The following is a 19,769-nucleotide window of genomic DNA, read 5'->3' on the forward strand; positions in this document are numbered from 1 at the left end:
TCTGTTGATAGGTGTACTTTTAAAAGATTGTCAAAGATGCCCAAGGTATGTCAAGAGCTTAGGATGGGTGCTCTTATGTTGTTGAGAGAAAAATAATTGAATAAATGAATGGAGGTGATAGGAAATAAGCCACAGGAGGAGGAGGAAGAGTCTCATGGATGGGGTGGTAGAAAGCAGGCTGCAGTGTGCCACTTATGTAGCTCTAGTGCTAGGGAGGGTGGCTGGGAGCCAACTAAAGTGGGAGGAATTGGGTATAGGTCTAGCACCAAGATTGGGCTTGGTGGTTGGAGGTAGGCTACCTGAAGCGTCAGCAAGAGAATTTTCAGTGGCTGCCTTAAAGGTGGCTTTAAATCCCTTTTTAATGCTGTATCAGCACAAAGATGGCTTATCAGTGGCCCAGGATCTGCTCCAATATCTTATGTTAACAGCACATTCAGAAGATTCCTTCTAATGCTGTTTAGTTAGCAAAGATATTTGGAAACTCTGAGATGTCTGTTCAAGGTTTGTTGCTACTTTGTATTTGCTCTATGCATGCAAACAGACGAGAAAGAGTCAGCCATTAACTAAAGTTTGGGACAACATTTTTTAAAACTCTTAAATAATCTCTACGTTGTTACCTCCCTCTTTATGCCCCAGCACATCACTTGCAAAACTTTGGATGTAGTTCAATCATTGGCTACCCCACTTGACAGGTTTTCAATTGTTTCTCTTTGGGAGCCCAAATGTGACAATGTTTGGAACTGGATGAGAGCAAAGTGCTCGTATTGCTGCTCCCTTCGTAGCTCATAAGCATAGACCCAGTCCCTCCCCAGTGCATAAAAGCATCCAAGTTCCTGGCAGTTACACAACCCTGATGCAGATTTAAATGAAATGCCAAGCTCTCTGAATGCCAGGCTTTTATATCAAATCTGTGCTTGTAATTCCCCAAGCAGCAGTTTTTTCCATAAACACAGTAAACCTCCAGCCTAGAAAGCTGAACATGGAGTTAGGTGTCTAAATGGCAAGAGAATTCCTTTATGCTATTCCTAGGAATTATTCTATCATTCTTGCATGCCGCTGAAGACTCTTGATTGACACTGAAACTTATTTCAGTGCAAACTATTTACTATAAAACTCCATCGATTATTTGTAGCCGTGCTTGTTCAGTGGAAAATGAGTGGAATTGGGAATTTTGTTATTCATAACCAACTTTTTATTTAGCAGATTTATCCCTCTTTCATTTTTGCAAACAAACTGCAAAGTATTTCCCCACTTTTCTGGGTTCATAGGATCATTTCACAGCCTATGGATTGTCTGTGAATTTAGCACTATAGAAATGAACACCTGAAGTTCAGTTCCTAAAACTGCATTGAGCCCTCTCAATAAGTGGCCTAATTTTCAAACATACTTAGCACCCAGCAGCTCCCACTGAGGTCAAGCTACTTATTTAAGCACCTCAATGTGGATTTAGCCCCCTAACCTTACACAGCCATTTGATAAACCTCAGCCTGTGATTTATTCATTTTTGGTTAAGAATAAATTCACCTAAATTATATGGTATTGTTTTCTCACTCTCGGATGGATGACTGACATTTTGTAAATGTGGGAATAAAAAAAAAATTCAGCTTGCAAATAACTTTGCAGCATGGCTCACTTGCTCCCGCCTCTGTTCAAGCCCACATACGGCTCAGAAACCTTTTGCTGGTAAAACACCTCCTGCAATTTATTTGCAATGTTTGTTTCAACCACCCTTACACACTATACAGCCTTACACCTACAGTCCCCTCAGCGTCTGAGAGAGCGCATATATGCATGGGTGCATACACACTCACTCTTTCTGCTTCCCCTCTCTCATTTCCTTCCTGTGCCTTTTGTATCATCTGCTAAATGGGTTCATTAGCCTCTTAGTTCTCCTCAGGCCATCAGTTAGGCACAGCTCTTCTTAATGAGGTCTACTCTAGTGTAATTAGAGTTGCAGTGACCAGAGCACTGGCTCAGCTGCTGTTGCCCAACACCCTCTTCATAAACATCTAGCCAACAATGAATCTCTTTGCTCATGCAAATAATAGCACCTCCATAAACAGAAACTAGTTGTCTAAATATTGATGGGAAGACAAACAAAAAGGGCTTGAATATGGCCAATCTGAATTGCAAGCCGGATTTTTGGAAACATATCTATAAACAATACATCTCCTTCTTATTTGAGTAGCTCTAAAAACTAATTTAACCCCCTCCCCCCAAAACCAGATGATTTTGGAGGGATTTGGTATTTTTATTTTATTTTTCAAAGCTGTGTTATTGAATACAAAGTTTTAACATTATGCTTTATTCCCCTTTTATAACTATAATTTCTGTTGCTGGTTTTTATTGCTTGCATTAGCAAACTTACCTGAACATAATGTATCACAGAACAATATTGGTATGCTACTGGCATTCTTTGCAGAAAATAAGACTATATGTAGTATTGTAGCTATACAAAACTATATGTAGTATTGCTAAAAAAGCCCTATACACAGGTATATTATAGGAAGTGGTGCAACTCCAACAATCTGTTCTTATGGCAGGCGATTGGCAGACACCACAGATTTGATTGATTAAATGTATTCTCTCTACACACACGCAGATCATACATCATTTGAAACCTTATTATGTCTTCTTTAAGATGAGTATGACGTAGAGCAGTCAAATGGTGCTCTTACCATAGAAACAAGAAAAAGCAATGACACCATCAACATGTTAAAATGACCACTTTGAAATATTTGTATTTCTCTGTTAGTTTAATATATCTATGTATTATCTCAAGGGATAAAATTAGATTCCTTTGTGACCTCAAAGCATCACAACAACAATCTACAGGGTAAAACAAAATCTAATAATAAATAGGTACAGGTCTCATTGAAATGTAATAGCACTGGTGACATTTCTAGTTAACATCATTATCATTATCTTGTTCATCATGTGATCTCTGCTGAGAATGCATGAGTTACCACAGTCTTCATTGCCTTAGTATAGACACAGTTCTATGCAGACAACAGACACAGTTAATTGTTCAGCAACCTCTCCTGGTACAGGCACAGCGAAGGAGTTGTAGAAACTCAGATGCCCTTGAAGCCTATAGGAAGTAGTTCATCATCCACATTGGTCCATCCATGTTGCAATGGTAAACCAATATGTGGTTTACCTATGTGCAAAGACATCCAAATATTTGTTTGCCACGATGCTCTTTTGACATGATCTTCAAAACCTGACCTCACATGGTGGGAGTTTGACCAGTGACTTGTACTTTTTGATGGCTAGACTCAGGTACAAGCAATTCAGGTCTCTGTGGGTCTCCTTTCTTTCTCACTGTGGTCATACAGCATTGCTACCAACTTCCTTGCTGCAGAAATTGTGGCTTGTCTATCACTCTCTCCCAGTGTGGCAAGATCTCATAAGCAGTAAGCTCCCTTTGTTTTGACACAGAATTTTTTTTCCCAATACCAAATAAGGATGACACAGCGTCACATCCTCTTAATGCACATACAGCAAGAAGTACATTGCAAAAGTCTAGAGTGAGTGTGTCACAAATTGCATGCACAGGTATGAAGCGATGCTTGTCAGTTGGGCTGCTCATGGTGCCTGTTTCAATCCACATGTTATCTGCATGTTACACTTTTGGAAAGTAGTGAACAGCAAGGACCAAAACATCTGTATCAGGTGACCTAATTACTAGAGCTCCTTTAATACCAAGGGACCCAAAAGCCATATTGGCACATACAGCATGCAGAAGCATACTTGTGTCTGCTTCCTCTTGAGTACTGCACAAGTCTTGGGCTTCTTCAACATCTCTACCAGTGATGGGAAAGCCTCCAGCATGAAGTATCTGTGTTGAGTGTGCTCCTACACTCTCAGGTGCATTTTGAACCATATATTCATACAGGAATTTTCCAAGTGACTGCTTGTTGGATGCCATGTTTAGAAACTTTTTCCATGCAGGAATAAGGCATCTACCAATCACCTAGTATTTCTTGCATCCAACTTTCAATCCTGTCTGGTGCTGTCTTTCTGCAGTTTTCACAGAGTTACTGTTGTCATATCTGTCAAAGACTTCAATTACAGAATTAGCTTCGTCAAAACCTTTTAGAACCTGCCTCACATACTCAGCAGCCAATTCAACAACTGTGTGGAATTTGTCTCCAGCCATGATTTGTATGACAGTGATGGTATCTGTGATGTACACTGTGTTTTCCTTGTAGCATGCTCTTAGCTCAGAGATTCTTTCAGCTTGAGCTTCCAGCTGATACCCTTGTGACTCTAGCAGACCAGGTGCCAGCTTTTGCCAAGGCTTTAGACCTCAGTTGACTAATTCATTGCTGGAAACCAGTCTGTTTCACCTGCGCGTTAGTATGGCTAAGATGGGTATTGAACTTATAACAAGGTCTTCAGTGTTTAGACTATGTGAAATGTTTGTAAATTGCTGCATGCTTTAATCCCACTTAAATATTACCTTATAGCATATGATAAAGATATTATATGTTTTTGCTTTGTAACTGTAAAAATGTTTGCTCTGAAACTATGAACCCAATCAGGAGGGATCATCTCCTGCCCATCAAGAAGGCTTAATCAAAACTAAAGGGTCGTTGTGGGACATCACAATACAAAGACTTTGTAAATTGCCCCCTTCCATGTCGGAAAAGTCTATGTGCAAAAGGGCTTATCCCATCAGTTTGAATTCTGGAAGAAGGAAATAAAAATAGCCGACAAGAAATGTTTTCATCTTTTACTGTTAGGACTCTCACAGGGCTGAAGCTACGAAACAGAGACAGAGATCCCCAGGGTCAACCTGGGTTAGCCCTAAACACATTCAGAGCTGACAGATTACTACAACTCTGTCACCTTTTGAAACCATAGCCTGTAACTCATTGGTCTATATAAGTTTGTCTGCTTTAACCTTGTAATAATTCTCTCATTTCTTTTCCTAGTTAATAAATCCTTAGATAGATTACTATAGAATTGGCTATAAGCATTGTCTTTGGTGTGTGCTGTAAGGTACAAGCTGATCTGGGGTAAGTGACTGGTCTCTTGGGACTGAGAGCAACCTGAATATTTTGTGATCTTTGGTTTATAGCAACCATCTATCACTTAGTCCAGTTTGTCTGGGTGGCAAGATAGACTGGAATGCCCAAGGGGACTCTGTGACTCCATGGTAGGCTTTAGGAGTTCACACTGGTTACTGAGTTGATGAAATCTAATTATAGAAAAAACAACCAGTTTGGGGTCTCTGCCCTGCTTCCTGACAGTCTGCCCTGAGGTTGGCACTCATGGTCATGCACTCCAGACAGCGTGACAGCCCTAACTCAACTTTGTCTGTTCTTCTCATTGTTCCATCAGCATGGAAGAGGGATATAGGCAGAGGTCCCATTGGGAGAGAGTGATAGACATGCATCTGGCTAAGGACAGGGCTCTGCAGAAAATGTCTGGACTGATAGCTGCTGTGATTGTCCTACCAGTGCCAGACTTAATTTTGATTTTCTTGGCCATGTCATCAAATGTTTTGATGCCAGATTTCTTGACTGGACTGAAGAAGCTATGTGTCCCATCAGAATCAAGTGCACCTGTCATAAATCTTTCCATTTGTTCTTCACCAACATCTGCTATTTTCAGTAGCAACTCTTGTACATCGGCTGTTATATGCAGTCCAGTAGATATGTTGAGAAGCACCTCTGGATGTGATTCAGGGTCAAATGGGTTTGTCATATTGTTGCTATTATGCTTGAGAAGAGCTGTAAAACACTCTTCAGTGCAGAGGCAAAAACTTGTTTGTGGACTTCATCTGCACCACTTGTTGTTAGGCTACTTCTTTCTCTCACAGCTTTTGCAAATTCATAATATTGTATTGTGTGTAATGTGTATTGTTAACTCTAATACTAATACTCACCTGCCTGAAGTGTGTCTGAATTTAAAAACTGGTTTCTAGAATATTTCAAAGGCTAGTACTGCATGCATAGGCAATTACAAATTAAAACTTTCTACCATGCAGACTAGTTGCTACATTGTATAGAAAAAAGCTTTTAAATAGAGAAGCGTTACGTTAGGGATTCATGTACATTTATATCTACCCCCATGCAGTACAAACTGTGGGCACCCAAACTGGTGTACAACCTTCAGTCTGAGACTGATCTGGTCAGCAAATTTCAGCTGAAACTATAGAAAACTATTATAATGACTTTGACAATTAAGAACAGGCAATGTGAAAACATTTCATGTTAGTATATTGCAAAACGTTGATATTCACTATTTTTGCCACATGCTAAACAGCTTCATAATTTCGGGGGGGGGGGGAGGATATTTGAACATGCAAGACAAATAAAAGCTTTTATGTCATGTGGTAGCTTTGACCAATAATAACCACATTAAGGTGTTGAAATTAACTTTAACAGTAAAAACTGTAGTCACGGTCATCTTGCAGAGTAGCAAAAAATGACTCACTCATTTTGGGTATCATTGTTTCACCTCATTTGCAGGCTTGTGCAACCACTTGACATCACATCATATCACATTTAAATGTACATAAAATAAGCTTTCAAATGATATGTGAGGTGGGTGTGTGTAGTGTGGGTTGATTAAACTCCTAAAATATGGCCTTTTTTGGAGACTTGCCTATAGCCACTTAGAAATAATGGGATCACTGCAGTTTCAGCTTAAAAGCTTTTTATTTTCTATGGTGCTCAGTTTTCTATATTTTTCTTCCACAACAGGGAGCTGCAGTCCTTACATTGCTTTAAGTAAAGAGAGGGAAAATGGTCTAATGAATGGGTTGGGGTCATGAACAGCTCTCAGGGGCTCAGCTCATAAACATATTCCTTTTCTTTATGGCTGGATGGTGAAGGAGTCCCATAATTTATGGCAGAAAGGGCTTGAAACAGTTTTCTCTTGGAGGCAGGTGTTATGGTATAGAAAAAGAACAGAGCTGGTTTAAAAAAAAGAATTAAACTTCTTTTTGATTAAAAAAATGGCTTTTCAACAGTAAGGACATTTTCATGAAATCAAATTTTAGCTGTCCAATTTAAGGTGCCTTAGATACTGTAAGTTGGGGACCCACAACTCAAGGTACCTCAAATCAATGATCAGTTTGCTGGAGGTAAAATGCTTCTATGCTTCTGTATCTGAAAATGGGGATAACCGTGCAGAACACTACATTATTGGGACATGATACATTAATGTGGAGGGTGGGATGGGAAAAAAGGGAGGCAAAGGGCCTGATTTAGCATGCCGCTGTACTAATTTTAACCTGGAGTAACTCCATTGAAATCAGGCCCACTGCAGTAAATCAGGCCCAAGGCTTCTACAAACATATCAAACCCATATCCAGCAGCGTAACAATTACCAGACAAGTTGTGTTTCACGTCTTTTCCCCTTCTTGTTATGTGATGCAGATCACCAACTATTTGAACTGGGTTGTAAGAAATTTAGCTGACTTGGAGGTGCAGATGGGCGCAGTGAAAAAAGTGAACAGTTTCCTGACCATGGAGTCTGAGAACTACGAAGGCACTATGGGTATTGTATTCTAATCCTTTTTATTTTTTGTAGGTACCATAAAAGCAAGCACATTTCATTTCTTCCATTCATGATCATGCAAAAAACACAGAGACCTTGAGCCAAATTCTGTTCCCATTTACATACAGAGACAGATTAGGGGTTTGTGCGGCCATGGGCCAGAGTAAGTGGGGGCTCCCCCCCCCACCTCGGCGCTTCTGCCAGGGAAATGGGGTTGTGGCACAGGGCCTTCCCCCACCTGCCCGGTGCTGTTGTCGAGGAGCTGGGTCAGGGCGTGGAAGCTTCACCTGCTCCCCAGCAGGAGTGCGAGGCGGGTGGAGCAGAGCAAGCTGCCATGCCCTTATCCCGTGCCCCGGCAGGAGCGCTGGGCAGTTGGAGTGGATCGGGGTGTGAGGGCGCCTCAGTTGGCTGGGGCCCCTGGGCACCGGCCCCGTTGGCCCAATGGCTAATCCGCCACTGTTTAGCTGTGTGTACTCTCAATGACATCGAGAGTACCACACAAGCGAACCCGCTCATCCTGTGTGTCGAGATCGGGAAGCTCAGTGCTAATGGTCCTGTGCTGCAGTTCTCAGCTGCATTCCAGCACTGGCGGAGGGTGCAGTCTGAGCAGGTGCCATCCTGCCTAGCTCCTTTGGAACAGAATAAAGAGAGGATTCCTAATGTGATTACAAACGGATGCATGGCAAAGGGGAAAGCGCAATGAGGGTGACTCAACGATAGCATTTGCCTTTGTCTACTGTCAATATTTAAGACCCTTCTCAAGTACCGAAAGACTGGCCACAAGAGGGGGAAATCAAGATTGAAGATTTGTGTGTCCGATATGAAAATAACCTGAAGCCTGTTCTGAAGCATGTCAAGGCTTACATCAAACCAGGACAGAAGGTAATGTGCCATCCTCACTTCAGGCTGATACCTTTATAGCAACTTCTGTCATTTGTGGAAACGAGGACTCCTCACTAAAGATGGCCCATTAGTAAGAACAGCATCTAAAATACTTGAACGTATAGATGTGCAAACAGAGCCAACATTTTTTGCTGCACCCAAAAGATGGCCTTGTGGATAAAGCAAAGGGCTAAGTTGGGAACGTATGTATTTCCACCTTCCTCACAGATTTCTTGTGTGGCGCTGGGCATAGCTCAGTGGTTTGAGCATTGGCCCGCTAAACCTAGGATTGTGAGTTCAATCCTTGAGGGGGCCATTTAGGGATCGGGCAGGTTGGCAGGAACTGTCAGGGAGAGTACTTGGTCCTGCTAGTGAAGGCAGGGGACTGGACTGGACTCAATGACCTTTCAAGGTCCTTTCTAGTTCTATGAGATAGGTATATCTCCATAAGTCATTTAACACCTCTGTACTACATTCTATCCCATCTGTAAAATGAGGATGAATTAGACTTACCTACCTTGCAAATGTTAATATTCATGATCATTTGAAAAGCACTTGGAAATCCTGAAGTGGAAGGTATTATAATGCCATATAATATATTGAAAACTATTAATTATATTATTATAATAATCATTATTATAAGTGCCAGAAGCATCATCAGCAGCAGCAATTATTGTGATATTAGATATTTCACTTTTATATTGGCTATAAAATATTTGATACTGCCTTTTTCAATTGCCTTTGGTGGGGAGAAGAGGAGTCCCTCGGGCTCTGATGCAGCAAGAAACTGAGGCATGTTTCTAAATTTAAGCACGAGTAGTCAATGGGATTACTCGCATGCGTAATGTGAGTCTCATGTTTAAGGGCCTTGCTAAATTAAGGCCTTGGTGGGCAGGCTAACCTGTATATGTGGGAACAAGAGTCACCATGACCAAGCATCTGATCCAATTTATACCCTAAGCGCTCAATACTTTGCTCATATCTAGCACCTTGAACCGATGGACCTTAAAGCATACATTCACTCCTGATGTCCCCTTAAGAAATGCACTGGTGAATAGAGGATGAGACCCTGGTTACATACATGTCCCCATCACCACTGGAATAGAGGATGAGACCCTGGTTACATACATGTCCCCATCACCACTGGATCTGTTAGCAATGTAGACAATCATAACTATCCCATCATTGTGCTCCCTAGCATCAGTAGCAGCCCTCATACAAACGCTCCCTGCTGGAGTGCACACTACAGAACCCTCTCCCAACTCCTGTGCAGCCGTATGTTTGTCCCTTTGTTTTTAAGTTGGTTTGGGGTTTTTATCAATATGGGTTAAATTTTAAATTTCCTTACTGGGTCTGTGAGTTTGGTTTACAATTCCCTTCTTCCCAAGATTGACTTCAGAGCAATGACAATTTCCTTTGCTTTGCAGGTTGGGATCTGTGGTCGCACTGGCAGTGGAAAATCATCATTGTCTTTGGCTTTCTTCAGAATGGTAGACATTTTTGATGGTTAGTTGCTAAGGCTCCTCATTAGTATCTATTATAGATGTAAAACTGGTACCCCGTTCCCTACTCCAGTTCTTCAGAAGCAAGCAAGCAGATTTAAGGCTTATGTCTAGGCTTTCTGTCCTCTCAAAAATACTTGGTTTGGATTAGGTGTATTACACCCAATCCTTCAAATTCCAGAGCACTCCTGGCAACAGCATTCAGTTCTGCAGGAAGTGCTCAGCTCATCCTAGGATCTGGTACTAAGTCCCTATTTTATGGTCTGAAAGAATAATGTACTGTGTCTAGATGGGCAGAGAAAATATGTTACTCTCTGGTGGCTATAGATTTTCCCCCACAAATTAGACATCTGCCATAACTGAACATGGTTCAGTGTGAGTAAAATAGAAACAGGTGTTCAATAAATGCAGCTCCTTGATATTTTTCTTTTATTGTGACTCCCCACTGTTACAATAGAAGCTGTCTAAGGATTCCGATGTTTTGGAGGCCCCTGCAGTACTCTTATTCCGAAGGCATTCCATCATTTCCACCCAGAACTGATTAAATACATCAGATGCTCTTAGTTTAATTCACAGATTTATGCCCATCTTTTCCTCTTCATCTCTCATATATCTCCTTTCTGTCTGTCTTTCTCTTTTATTTCTCAACTCTTCCAGTATCTCTGATTTTTCTTTCTTTGGGAAGCGTTGACTTTCTTCTCATATTTTCTTGACACTTTCATAGTCTCCCTTTAACTCTCCAGTGTCCATCTCTCTTCCTCTCTCCCTGGTTAGACTGTCTCTGGTCCCTTTGCTCCCATCTCTTCTGCTCTCTGTCTGAAATCCTGGCTTCATTAAACTCATTGGCAAAGCTCCCATTGACTTCAGTGGAGCCTGGATTTCATCCTCTGTGTCCATCTTGCTTCCTCATTCTGTTCATTCTTTGCACTCACCTGTATTCCATGGTGACTCCTCCCCACCAAAGATCACCAGCTTTCTGTTCCTCTTTGGGAGCTCACTTCTTTTACTCTTTTTTCACCCACCCTCTCTCTTTTCTCCGGCATCTTGCCCTAATGTCCCCTTCTTCCTGTCCCTAGTTCCCATATTTCCTCTCTGCTCTTCCCTGCCTGTCCGACTCAGGCCTTGTCTACACTACCGGAGTAAATCAACTTAAGTTACACTACTCCAACTATGTTATTCACGTAGCTTAGGTCAACTTACTGTGGTGTCTACACCACATTGGGTTGATCGATTTGAGTCTCCCATCGACTTACCTTACCCTTCACATTCCGGTGGAGTACCGGAGAGCGCTCTGCCGTCGATTTAGCAGGTCTTCACTAGACACACTAAATCGACCCCTGCTGCATCAATCACAGCAGATCGATCCATGGTAGTGTAAACATGGCCTCAGGCATCCCCATTTCCTCTGTTTTCTTCCCAGACCTCCCCAGATCATCCTGTTTTCCCCGCCAGATTATGTTCCCCCATTCACCAGTCAAACCAAATCCTCTTTCCCCGCCCCCACCCCACCCCCAAGATCCTGTCTCCTCCTTCCCAGACTCCCCACTTTGCATGTGGGGAGGCAGAGGTGGTTAAGTTTATGCTGCCATAGCTGAAGGCCAGTGATCTAATTTTGCCCCAGTGAAAATGTAAGATAATTAAACAGTATGAAAGAAATCCTGGCCCCATTGAACTTCAAGCATGTGGGTGATCCTGCTGCAGTCAAGTTAAGCATGTGCTTATGTGCTTCTCTGGGTCAGGGCTAGAGCACGCAGCACCTTGCGGGATACAGCCTTGTATGGCTTACAAATTACAAGATGAGGAAAACTGGCAATAACAGATGGGCCGCTTGGAATTTCCATTCATTTATCATGGCCTGGGTGAGAGCTGGTTTTTCTAACTATTAGCAATAGGGCTAACAAGTTCAGTTTAGGCACATCCCCATGTTGGGAGCAGCTTCACAGGAGCTCTAGGAGAAATTGTGCAGCACAGAGGCAGTATCCCTGCTGGGGCTTCCCAGTGCAAATGCAGACTGAGCCTGATGGCTACATCCCTCATCTTAGTCCCTTCTACACACCTGCCCCCAACAGTTCCTGTGCTCTGGGAAGCTCAGGGGATGCACTTGTACCTGGCTGCTGTGCATGGACTTAAGGGGAGAGACTTTTTATGCTCTTCTCATCCTTTCCTACTTGCAGAGCAGCTGGTCACAATCTGGCCTTTTATTTTTTTTTTTCTCTAAATGCCAAATGTTGCCACACCTCACACACCACAATGCAATTTTCCAGGTGAAACCCATACACGCACTGATGTGGTGATGAAATCCCCTTTACGTTAGTGAGTAGTCCAGCTGTTACATGCAGCTTCCTTTATTGGAATGACTTGCCGGGGCTGCAGGGTGATTAATGCAATTGTTCCCATTACACTTATGGTAGCTGAACAATATGCATTGTAATTCATCTCTTACCCTATCCTTAGACGACACTGATCTATGGAAACTGACACTAATGGGATTAAAATGCCTGAAAGCTGGACATATTCTTAATTTACTCAGCCACCTCTTGTGAAAAAGTCACTCAGTTTAGATAAATCTTTCTAAAGTTCTAGGTGTGCTTTGATATTTCATATTATGGCTACTTGAGTGCACTGCACAAAATAAACTGGCATAAATTTGAAACAAAGGACCCAATCCTACTCTGACTGAAGTCAGTGGGCCCAGAAGAGGCCAAAATATGACTACATTACCTCCTCTTGTTCTCTCTTCCTCTATTTAGCTGTAGATCTGAGGGTGCTCACACTAAATTATCCTTTTAATGGCATCATTAATCATGCAGCATGGAAGCAAAATATGTCCTTTAAGGGAAGAAGGAAAAAAAAAGAAAAGAAGAAGAAAGAAAGAGAAAGACAACAGGGCATCAATACGCCTGTTTTCCTCTGGGTTGTGTTATTATATATGAGCAACTTCCACATGTTTATAAAGCCATAAACAGCTGAAGGAATGCAGTCATTCTCAGGCAGTTCTGTTTAATCTTTCCGTATGATTCTTACAAACAGTATGATGCTTGTGATGTCCTCACTTTGTGTGTCATTTCAAACAGGGAAGATTGTGATTGATGGAATAGACATTTGTAAACTGCCCCTGCATACCCTCCGTTCCAGACTCTCAATTATTCTCCAAGACCCCATACTGTTCAGTGGTTCCATTCGGTAGGTATCCATTCTCACTGTATGACCGCTAGGGTTGCATGGGGGTGTACATGGGAGATGGTACCACAGAATTAGCTATGGGATGGGGTGATATGCAAGGGTGATTGCTGGTTCCACAATTCCTATTGCTGGTTCCACAATCTTCTCAGAGAGCTCTAGTGACATAATACCACAATGTGGCCTGGGAATAGGCCAGGATGCTGGAATATAACAATACTTTGTCACTCTTTCCCCTGCAGTTTTAATTTGGATCCAGAGTGCAAGTGCACTGATGATAGGCTTTGGGAAGCTCTGGAGATTGCTCAGCTGAAGAACATGGTCAAATCATTGCCAGGAGGTCTTGGTATGTTTGAACAAGGCCAAGTACCCATGAGTCTATGCCAACCCATGAAAAAGAGCCACATCTATGTATAGCTAAAAAGAAACAGTTTGACTTTTTGATGTCTCTCTGTAGGACAAGGGGAGCGAACTGTACAATGGATTCTATACTTTAAGCCTCCCTGTAATGGATGTCAGGCACTTGGGCCCAGATCCTAAGACGTATTTAGATGCTTAACATTAGATACCTAAATATCTTTCAGGATCTGGGTCCTGATGAATATTCCAACAGCATATCAGAGAGAATGTACATGCTGTGCTGCTGAATGATGTTTTAGCTTTCTACTTATTTCAGTGAAATATTGATGTGGCACATCAACAGGTGGGGTGGGGGGACCAGTTGTCAAAGGGCTAAAAGCTTTTAGTCTTGCAGCAGCAACTCTCTGATTGCCAAATGAAGCTCCAACAGCTGTATCTCCTAATTATGTCACTGATCGAGCATTTCCCTTTGCATTCCAGGTCTGGTTCATGAAGGAAAACCAATTATACACATTCCATATTATTAAAATATAACACTAGGCCTTCCCAAATATGTTAACTCCTTACTCCATGATCATGTGAGATGGTCTATTGTCCTCATGGTGATGGTCCCAACAGCTGGGTTCGGTTTCCTCAATACCACTTCATTCCAACACTCATCATTGTATTTTTCAGGGATATTACTGATGTTTGAACAGCTCTTACATGGAGATTTTATGGTGTAAATTGAAAGTCATTTGTGATATTGATTTGCTCTTTCATTTGTATGGGCAACTGAATAAAACCCTGAGACAACAGCATTTAGATGGCATAATCCTTAAAGCTAACTATGTTACAGATGCGGTGGTAACAGAAGGGGGAGAGAATTTCAGTGTGGGGCAGAGACAGCTCTTCTGTCTGGCCAGAGCCTTTGTTCGCAAAAGCAGCATTCTCATCATGGATGAAGCCACGGCTTCTATTGACATGGCCACAGTGAGTATATCAGTTACATTGCTGCTACTTGCTTTGCCTTTTAAGAGGCAAAAAGAAATTGGAAGTCGAGAGCAAGAAGTTGGTACTGTCTTCCCTAGCTGTCATTCATGATAACTTGTCTTTTTATCTTTCAGTTATTTTGTTTTTAATTTTTATTTCTGTGGTGAGGGGAGAGGGTTAAAGAAGAATCCTGCTCCTAAGCTGTGTTGCATCGCATCAGTGAGCATCTACCACAAAGACAGAATGCAATATACTGTACGGTCCTGAGTCTTTGACGGTGAAGGGCACATAGTGTGTAAGAGAACTGAATAACTGTTGAACCTTTTTCTTGACAGGAAAATATTTTGCAGAAGGTTGTGATGACTGCCTTTGTGGACCGCACAGTTGTAACGATAGCAGTAAGTATCGACTCCAGCAGATGCCCCTCCCCGTTTCCTCATTCTTGCAGCCGCTATACTTGCTTTTCACCAATTAATTATTGCTATGAAAATAAAACTAAGACACAGGCTCAAACCTGCATCTGGTTCCACAGTTTTGCAAAGAGTTTCTATCTGTAAGGTGGGCCAAGTGAAAACTCTCAGATCTGAACAACCAGAACTTTGCAGTGGAGTTTGGCATTGGAATCTGGATCCCATTACAAATTTTCCCATTGAGCTTAATCTCTCTACTGAGCTCAAATTAAAACACTGGATCCTACCACCACCGAAGTTTGGAGCTAGTTCAAAATCTGGATTTGAAATTTGCTGCTTAGACCCATCGCTAGTTTCTACAACTGTAACATGAATTGTGACTTCAAAGGTTTTTCAGTGCAAAGTGTCTCAAATTGGATTGTTCTCTCCCCATACGCCTTTGTTTTATTATCGTGGTTTTAAAAATTGAAGAGGTGGAAAATATTCAAATTTCAACAAAAAGCAAGAAAATGTTTTCAGCTAATTGTTTGTAACTTCCCCCCTTGTTTTTCAATCAGCTGTAGGTGCCAATGTATAGGCCAGGGCTTCTGTACATATGTAAGACCACTGCCATTGCAGGAGCCTCAGGCACTGTTGTACCTTGATTCCTCCTGTTCTCCGCCTGTAACTCTTCTGGGCTGTAATACTTTGGTCTAATTCTGTTTGTTGGGCTTTGTGTGGAGGTGGCAGGGCAGTGTTTAGTGGCCTGTGATGTAGAGAGAGCCAGACTATGGGCATGTCTACACACACACACTTTCTGTGTAGCAAGCCAGTGTGCCATTGTAATAGGGGGCTTGGAAGGCCAGGCAGCCTACTGGTTGGAGTACTGGATTTCCAGCACTCTCCTTCTGTGATCAAGGTGCCTCAGTCTTTAAAGTAGGATGGGGTAGGGAGACCCGGGTCCTTCCGCTTCTCTGGGTCCCAGCCAAGGGCCCTGTGTATGTCAACCCCTAAGTAGGGGATCTCCCAGTGGGGAGTCAGCATCCGCTGCCCTGGGCTACTTCCTACTGTTGCCCCTTCGGTGTGGTGCATGGCCCCATAGTCCAAGTTGTAGTTGTGGCTTATCTTTAGTAGTGCCCCTTCGTGGACCCTGGGTGGAGTCCTGCTGCAGTCCCAGGTTCCTCCGGGCAGAGCAGCCATAAGTTTGGTGGGGTCAGAACCCCCACAAGGTCTCTGCACTTTGGTCACCCGGTTCCTCTCAGGCGGGTGCACCTAAGCCTCTTTCTCCCTCTCCTTTGTCCAGGAAGACGGTGCTTGGTTCCTGGTGGCTGCCTTGGCTGGCAAGCTAATGATCCTTCCCGTAAGGTAGGGAGGCAGCTAGCTCCTGCCTCTTTGCCAGTCAGCCCCAAACTGAATCAGGCTCCCTCCTTTTCTCCCCCCTCCAGGTCTGGCATTGGCTGCAGGTATAATTGGGCGGGGCTAGCTGGGCTCAAAGGCTCTCCTTAACCCTTTCCGTGCTAGTGGGTGGTTTCTCTGCTTCGTCACAGCATGCACTAACTGTCCATGTGGACCCTGTTGATGAGCACTAAAAGTTCTCTAGTATGCTTTGACATTCTGCTATAAACCCCTGTACGTTAGTGTTCACTAGGGAATGTATAGTGTGCAGCAGCAGAGCCCACATGGACAGTTAGTGTGTGGTGCTGGAATGCTGTAGATTTACACCTCAATTTATCATACGTTAAGTGGTTGTGTAGACATGCCCTACTTGATCCAGTCCTTCCTTTTAGCCATAAACTCTATGACTCTAAAATATATATATTAAAGAGACCTTAAAGTAATTCCACCCTGTGATGTGCTTAGTTGGCAGTCAGATGTTTTGTGTGTGAAATAAATTTTTGCTTCAACAGCTGTTTCACTTGCTTTGTCTGGGGTATGATCGATTGGTTAGCTCGTAAGATTGGAGTCAGCTCTACTGGGTTCTGTTTCCAGTTGTAGCAGTGACTCATTGTGATATCGTAGGAAAATCACTTAATCTAGCTCATGTATAACATGCTTTAAGAACCTCAGATCCATAAAAGCATAACACACCAGTAACAAAAAAATTCCCATTCATAAAACTGTCATTTCAAGTCATGTCTGATTTGTACTGTTTCTCTCACTAAAATACTGCTTGTCTATGGCCTTCTGTTTTCCACATCGCTGTTTGGAGAAAAATAGCATTTGCTTATTTGGCTTTCCTGTTCTTCACAAAGCATTTTCCTTCAGTTGGCTTCACGTTCTTTCTTCCTTTGTGGCTGATCCTTCCTCCTATTTTTTCTCCCCATCTACCTGTTCTTCTTTTCAGCACCGAGTGTCTCAGATCTTGGATGGAGACATTGTGTTAGTCCTTTCCGAAGGTGTTCTAGCTGAGTGTGATTCTGCTTCAAACTTGCTCCTCAAAGAGGATGGCCTGTTCACCACTTTGGTGAAGACTAACAAGTAGACTCTCTCAGTCACACTGCTCGCAAGACTTCTGGCTCTCTGGTAGTTACCTTTAGCTCTTTAATTATCTTAGCTCTGCTACCATTCTACTGCTTTGAGATGACAGTACAAAAGGCCATTCATTGCATTCTAGTACTTTCAAATGTTGTTTGTGTTTATTAAGTCCAAAATCCTGCTTTAATGAATGCACTAATCTTTAATAGAGTAATTAGTCTAATAACATAGTAATACAAATGATAATTAACTACTTAATAAATAATTGCTTTTAAAAATAATATCTGAAATGAGTTGCATATGTCCATGCAGATCTTGGTGGACATGAGTCCACATCACAAATGACACTTTCGTTGGCAGTCTCAGAAGAGAGACCAAGGACTGAATTAGCCTGGAAACTAAACTACCATCTCATCCCTAAGGATGCCCTTCCAGATTGGGGTTGAGATATACTGGTAGGACAGCATGGGGAAGAACTTGCACTACCATTTTTAGTTAAATGGCAGAGTTCATTCATTCTCCAGCACTGTCACTCATGCACCAGTGCTAAATTCACAAAAACAAAACAAAAAAATGCATATAAAGTAAAGAAACAAACTCTTTATTCCCTTAATGCTATTGTTGCCTCTTGGACTTGGTGCAGGACACATGAGTCAGTCCAAGTGTAAGTGAACTGTTCCCTTGGGAATGGCCAGATGACACAGATTAGTGGTATAAATCAGTGGCTCTCAACCCTTTCCAGAGTACTGTACCCCTTTCAGGAGTCTGATTTGTCTTGTGTACCACCAAGTTACACCTCACTTAAAAACTACTTGCTTACAAAATCAGACATAAAAATACAAAAGTGTCCCAGCATACTGTTACTGAAAAATTGCTGACTTTCATTATTACCATATAATTATAATAAATCAACTGGAATGTAAATATTGTACTTACATTTCAATGTATAGTACATAGAGCAGTATAAACAAGTCATTGCCTGTATGAAATTTTAATGTGTATTGACTTCACTAGTGCTTTTTATGTAGCCTGTTGTAAAACTAGGCAAATATCTAGATGAGTTGATGTACTCCCTGGAAGATCTCTGTGGACCCCCAGGGGTACACATACCCCTGGTTGAGACCCACTGGTGTAAGATTCAGCCTTGTCTGAAATGACAAGTCCAAATCACACCAGCATCAACCCAGCCCTCAATTCTCTCTCTGGCACAAGAATTGGATTCCATGCAGTGTGTGTGGTTTTAATAGAAACATAAAACTCAAAGCCTCATCTAATCTGCATGATCACAGAAAAAACAAATGGTACTTTTTATGAGTACAATTTGTCTGTGTTCTTGATCAAGGCATCCCAAAGAGGAAGGTGTATATCAGTGATCCTGTACCTATATATAGCAAGGGTTACTCCTGGAACCACGTCCATGAGTTTAGTTCCAAATGGCCAGTTCCACAGGGCCCAATCATGGAGAGTGCTGAGAAGTTATTGAATCAATGAGCACTGAGTATATTCTGAACCTCTCAGGAGCTGTTCAACACCAGGCACCATGGGGCTCAATCTTGCAGATACTCATGAACATGCTTAACTTTACGCATCTGAGCAGTCCCATTGAGTTCAAAGGGGCATCTCACATACAGAAAGTTAAGCATCTGCATATGTATTTTCAGGCTCAGGGCCGTGGCTTGTAAAGCGCTTTGAGATCCCTTGGGATTAAAGTTGCTGAATAGGACCTTATCCAAAACTCACAGAAGACAATAGAACTTCTACCATTAACTTTACTAGATCAGGTCCTAAATGAAGGCTATTATTATAATGAGAATTTCTGTATGCTTTTGTTTTATCACAGCATCGGGTCCACACTATTCTGACTGCTGACCTGGTCATTGTGATGAAACGAGGGAATATTTTGGAGAATGACACACCAGAGAATCTGCTGTCTCAGGAAGATGGCATCTTTGCTTCTTTCGTCCGGGCTGACATGTGAAGAGTCACTAAATCGCATGCTGTATTTTTAATAGCTGATTTTTAAACAAATGAAATCCAAATATTTTCTATTCAATGTAGTATCACATTAGCCTTTTTGAAGTTTTTTTTTCTTCATGTTTCTATCTTTAAATATAAAACCCATTGCAATCCATGTATGCCTCAAAGCAATAAAAGGGTCACTGTACCAAATGCCATTAAACTTCCCACAAACACGTTTGCAACAGTTTGATTTCTTGGGAGTCTGGCATTTTCCTTGGGAGTCATCGATGGCATTTTTCTTTCTTGTAATGAGCAAAAGCATTTGCTGCTTTTAGGAATGGCATATGTTACACTAGAACCAGTGATCACATGGTTTAGTTTATCAAGAGAGCTAAAGGGCCTCCAGGGTATCCTCCCCTAGGAAAAAAATAACTACATGACACTTGGTGTGATCTGATGCATTCCACAGACAAGCTTTGCCTGCCAAAGTATCTTTGTAAGCCAAGGATAAAAATCTTCCCTTGAAAGCATAATG

At 42.1% G+C, this 19,769-nt stretch overlaps 1 protein-coding gene across 3 annotated transcripts in view; it reads left to right on the forward strand.

The window, feature by feature from the left end:
- Positions 1–19,467, forward strand: part of ABCC9 (ATP binding cassette subfamily C member 9) — a 117,174-nt gene extending 97,707 nt beyond the window's left edge. For 2 of the 3 annotated variants that reach the window (XM_054036832.1, XM_054036849.1), the window contains 9 exons: positions 7,395–7,515; positions 8,267–8,397; positions 9,825–9,903; positions 12,974–13,082; positions 13,322–13,425; positions 14,278–14,411; positions 14,747–14,809; positions 17,145–17,323; positions 19,116–19,204. In XM_054036832.1, coding sequence (XP_053892807.1) covers positions 7,395–7,515; positions 8,267–8,397; positions 9,825–9,903; positions 12,974–13,082; positions 13,322–13,425; positions 14,278–14,411; positions 14,747–14,809; positions 17,145–17,282 — 879 coding nt within the window. In that variant the 3' untranslated portion in view covers positions 17,283–17,323; positions 19,116–19,204. Of the gene's footprint in view, positions 1–7,394; positions 7,516–8,266; positions 8,398–9,824; positions 9,904–12,973; positions 13,083–13,321; positions 13,426–14,277; positions 14,412–14,746; positions 14,810–17,144; positions 17,324–19,115 lie in introns of all 3 variants that reach the window. The other variant, XM_054036842.1, reaches the window with a different exon arrangement.
- Positions 19,468–19,769: the final 302 nt, after the last annotated feature.

This window comes from Malaclemys terrapin, chromosome 1 (assembly GCF_027887155.1).
Source record: "Malaclemys terrapin pileata isolate rMalTer1 chromosome 1, rMalTer1.hap1, whole genome shotgun sequence".
In the NCBI taxonomy this organism is placed as follows: domain Eukaryota; kingdom Metazoa; phylum Chordata; order Testudines; family Emydidae; genus Malaclemys; species Malaclemys terrapin.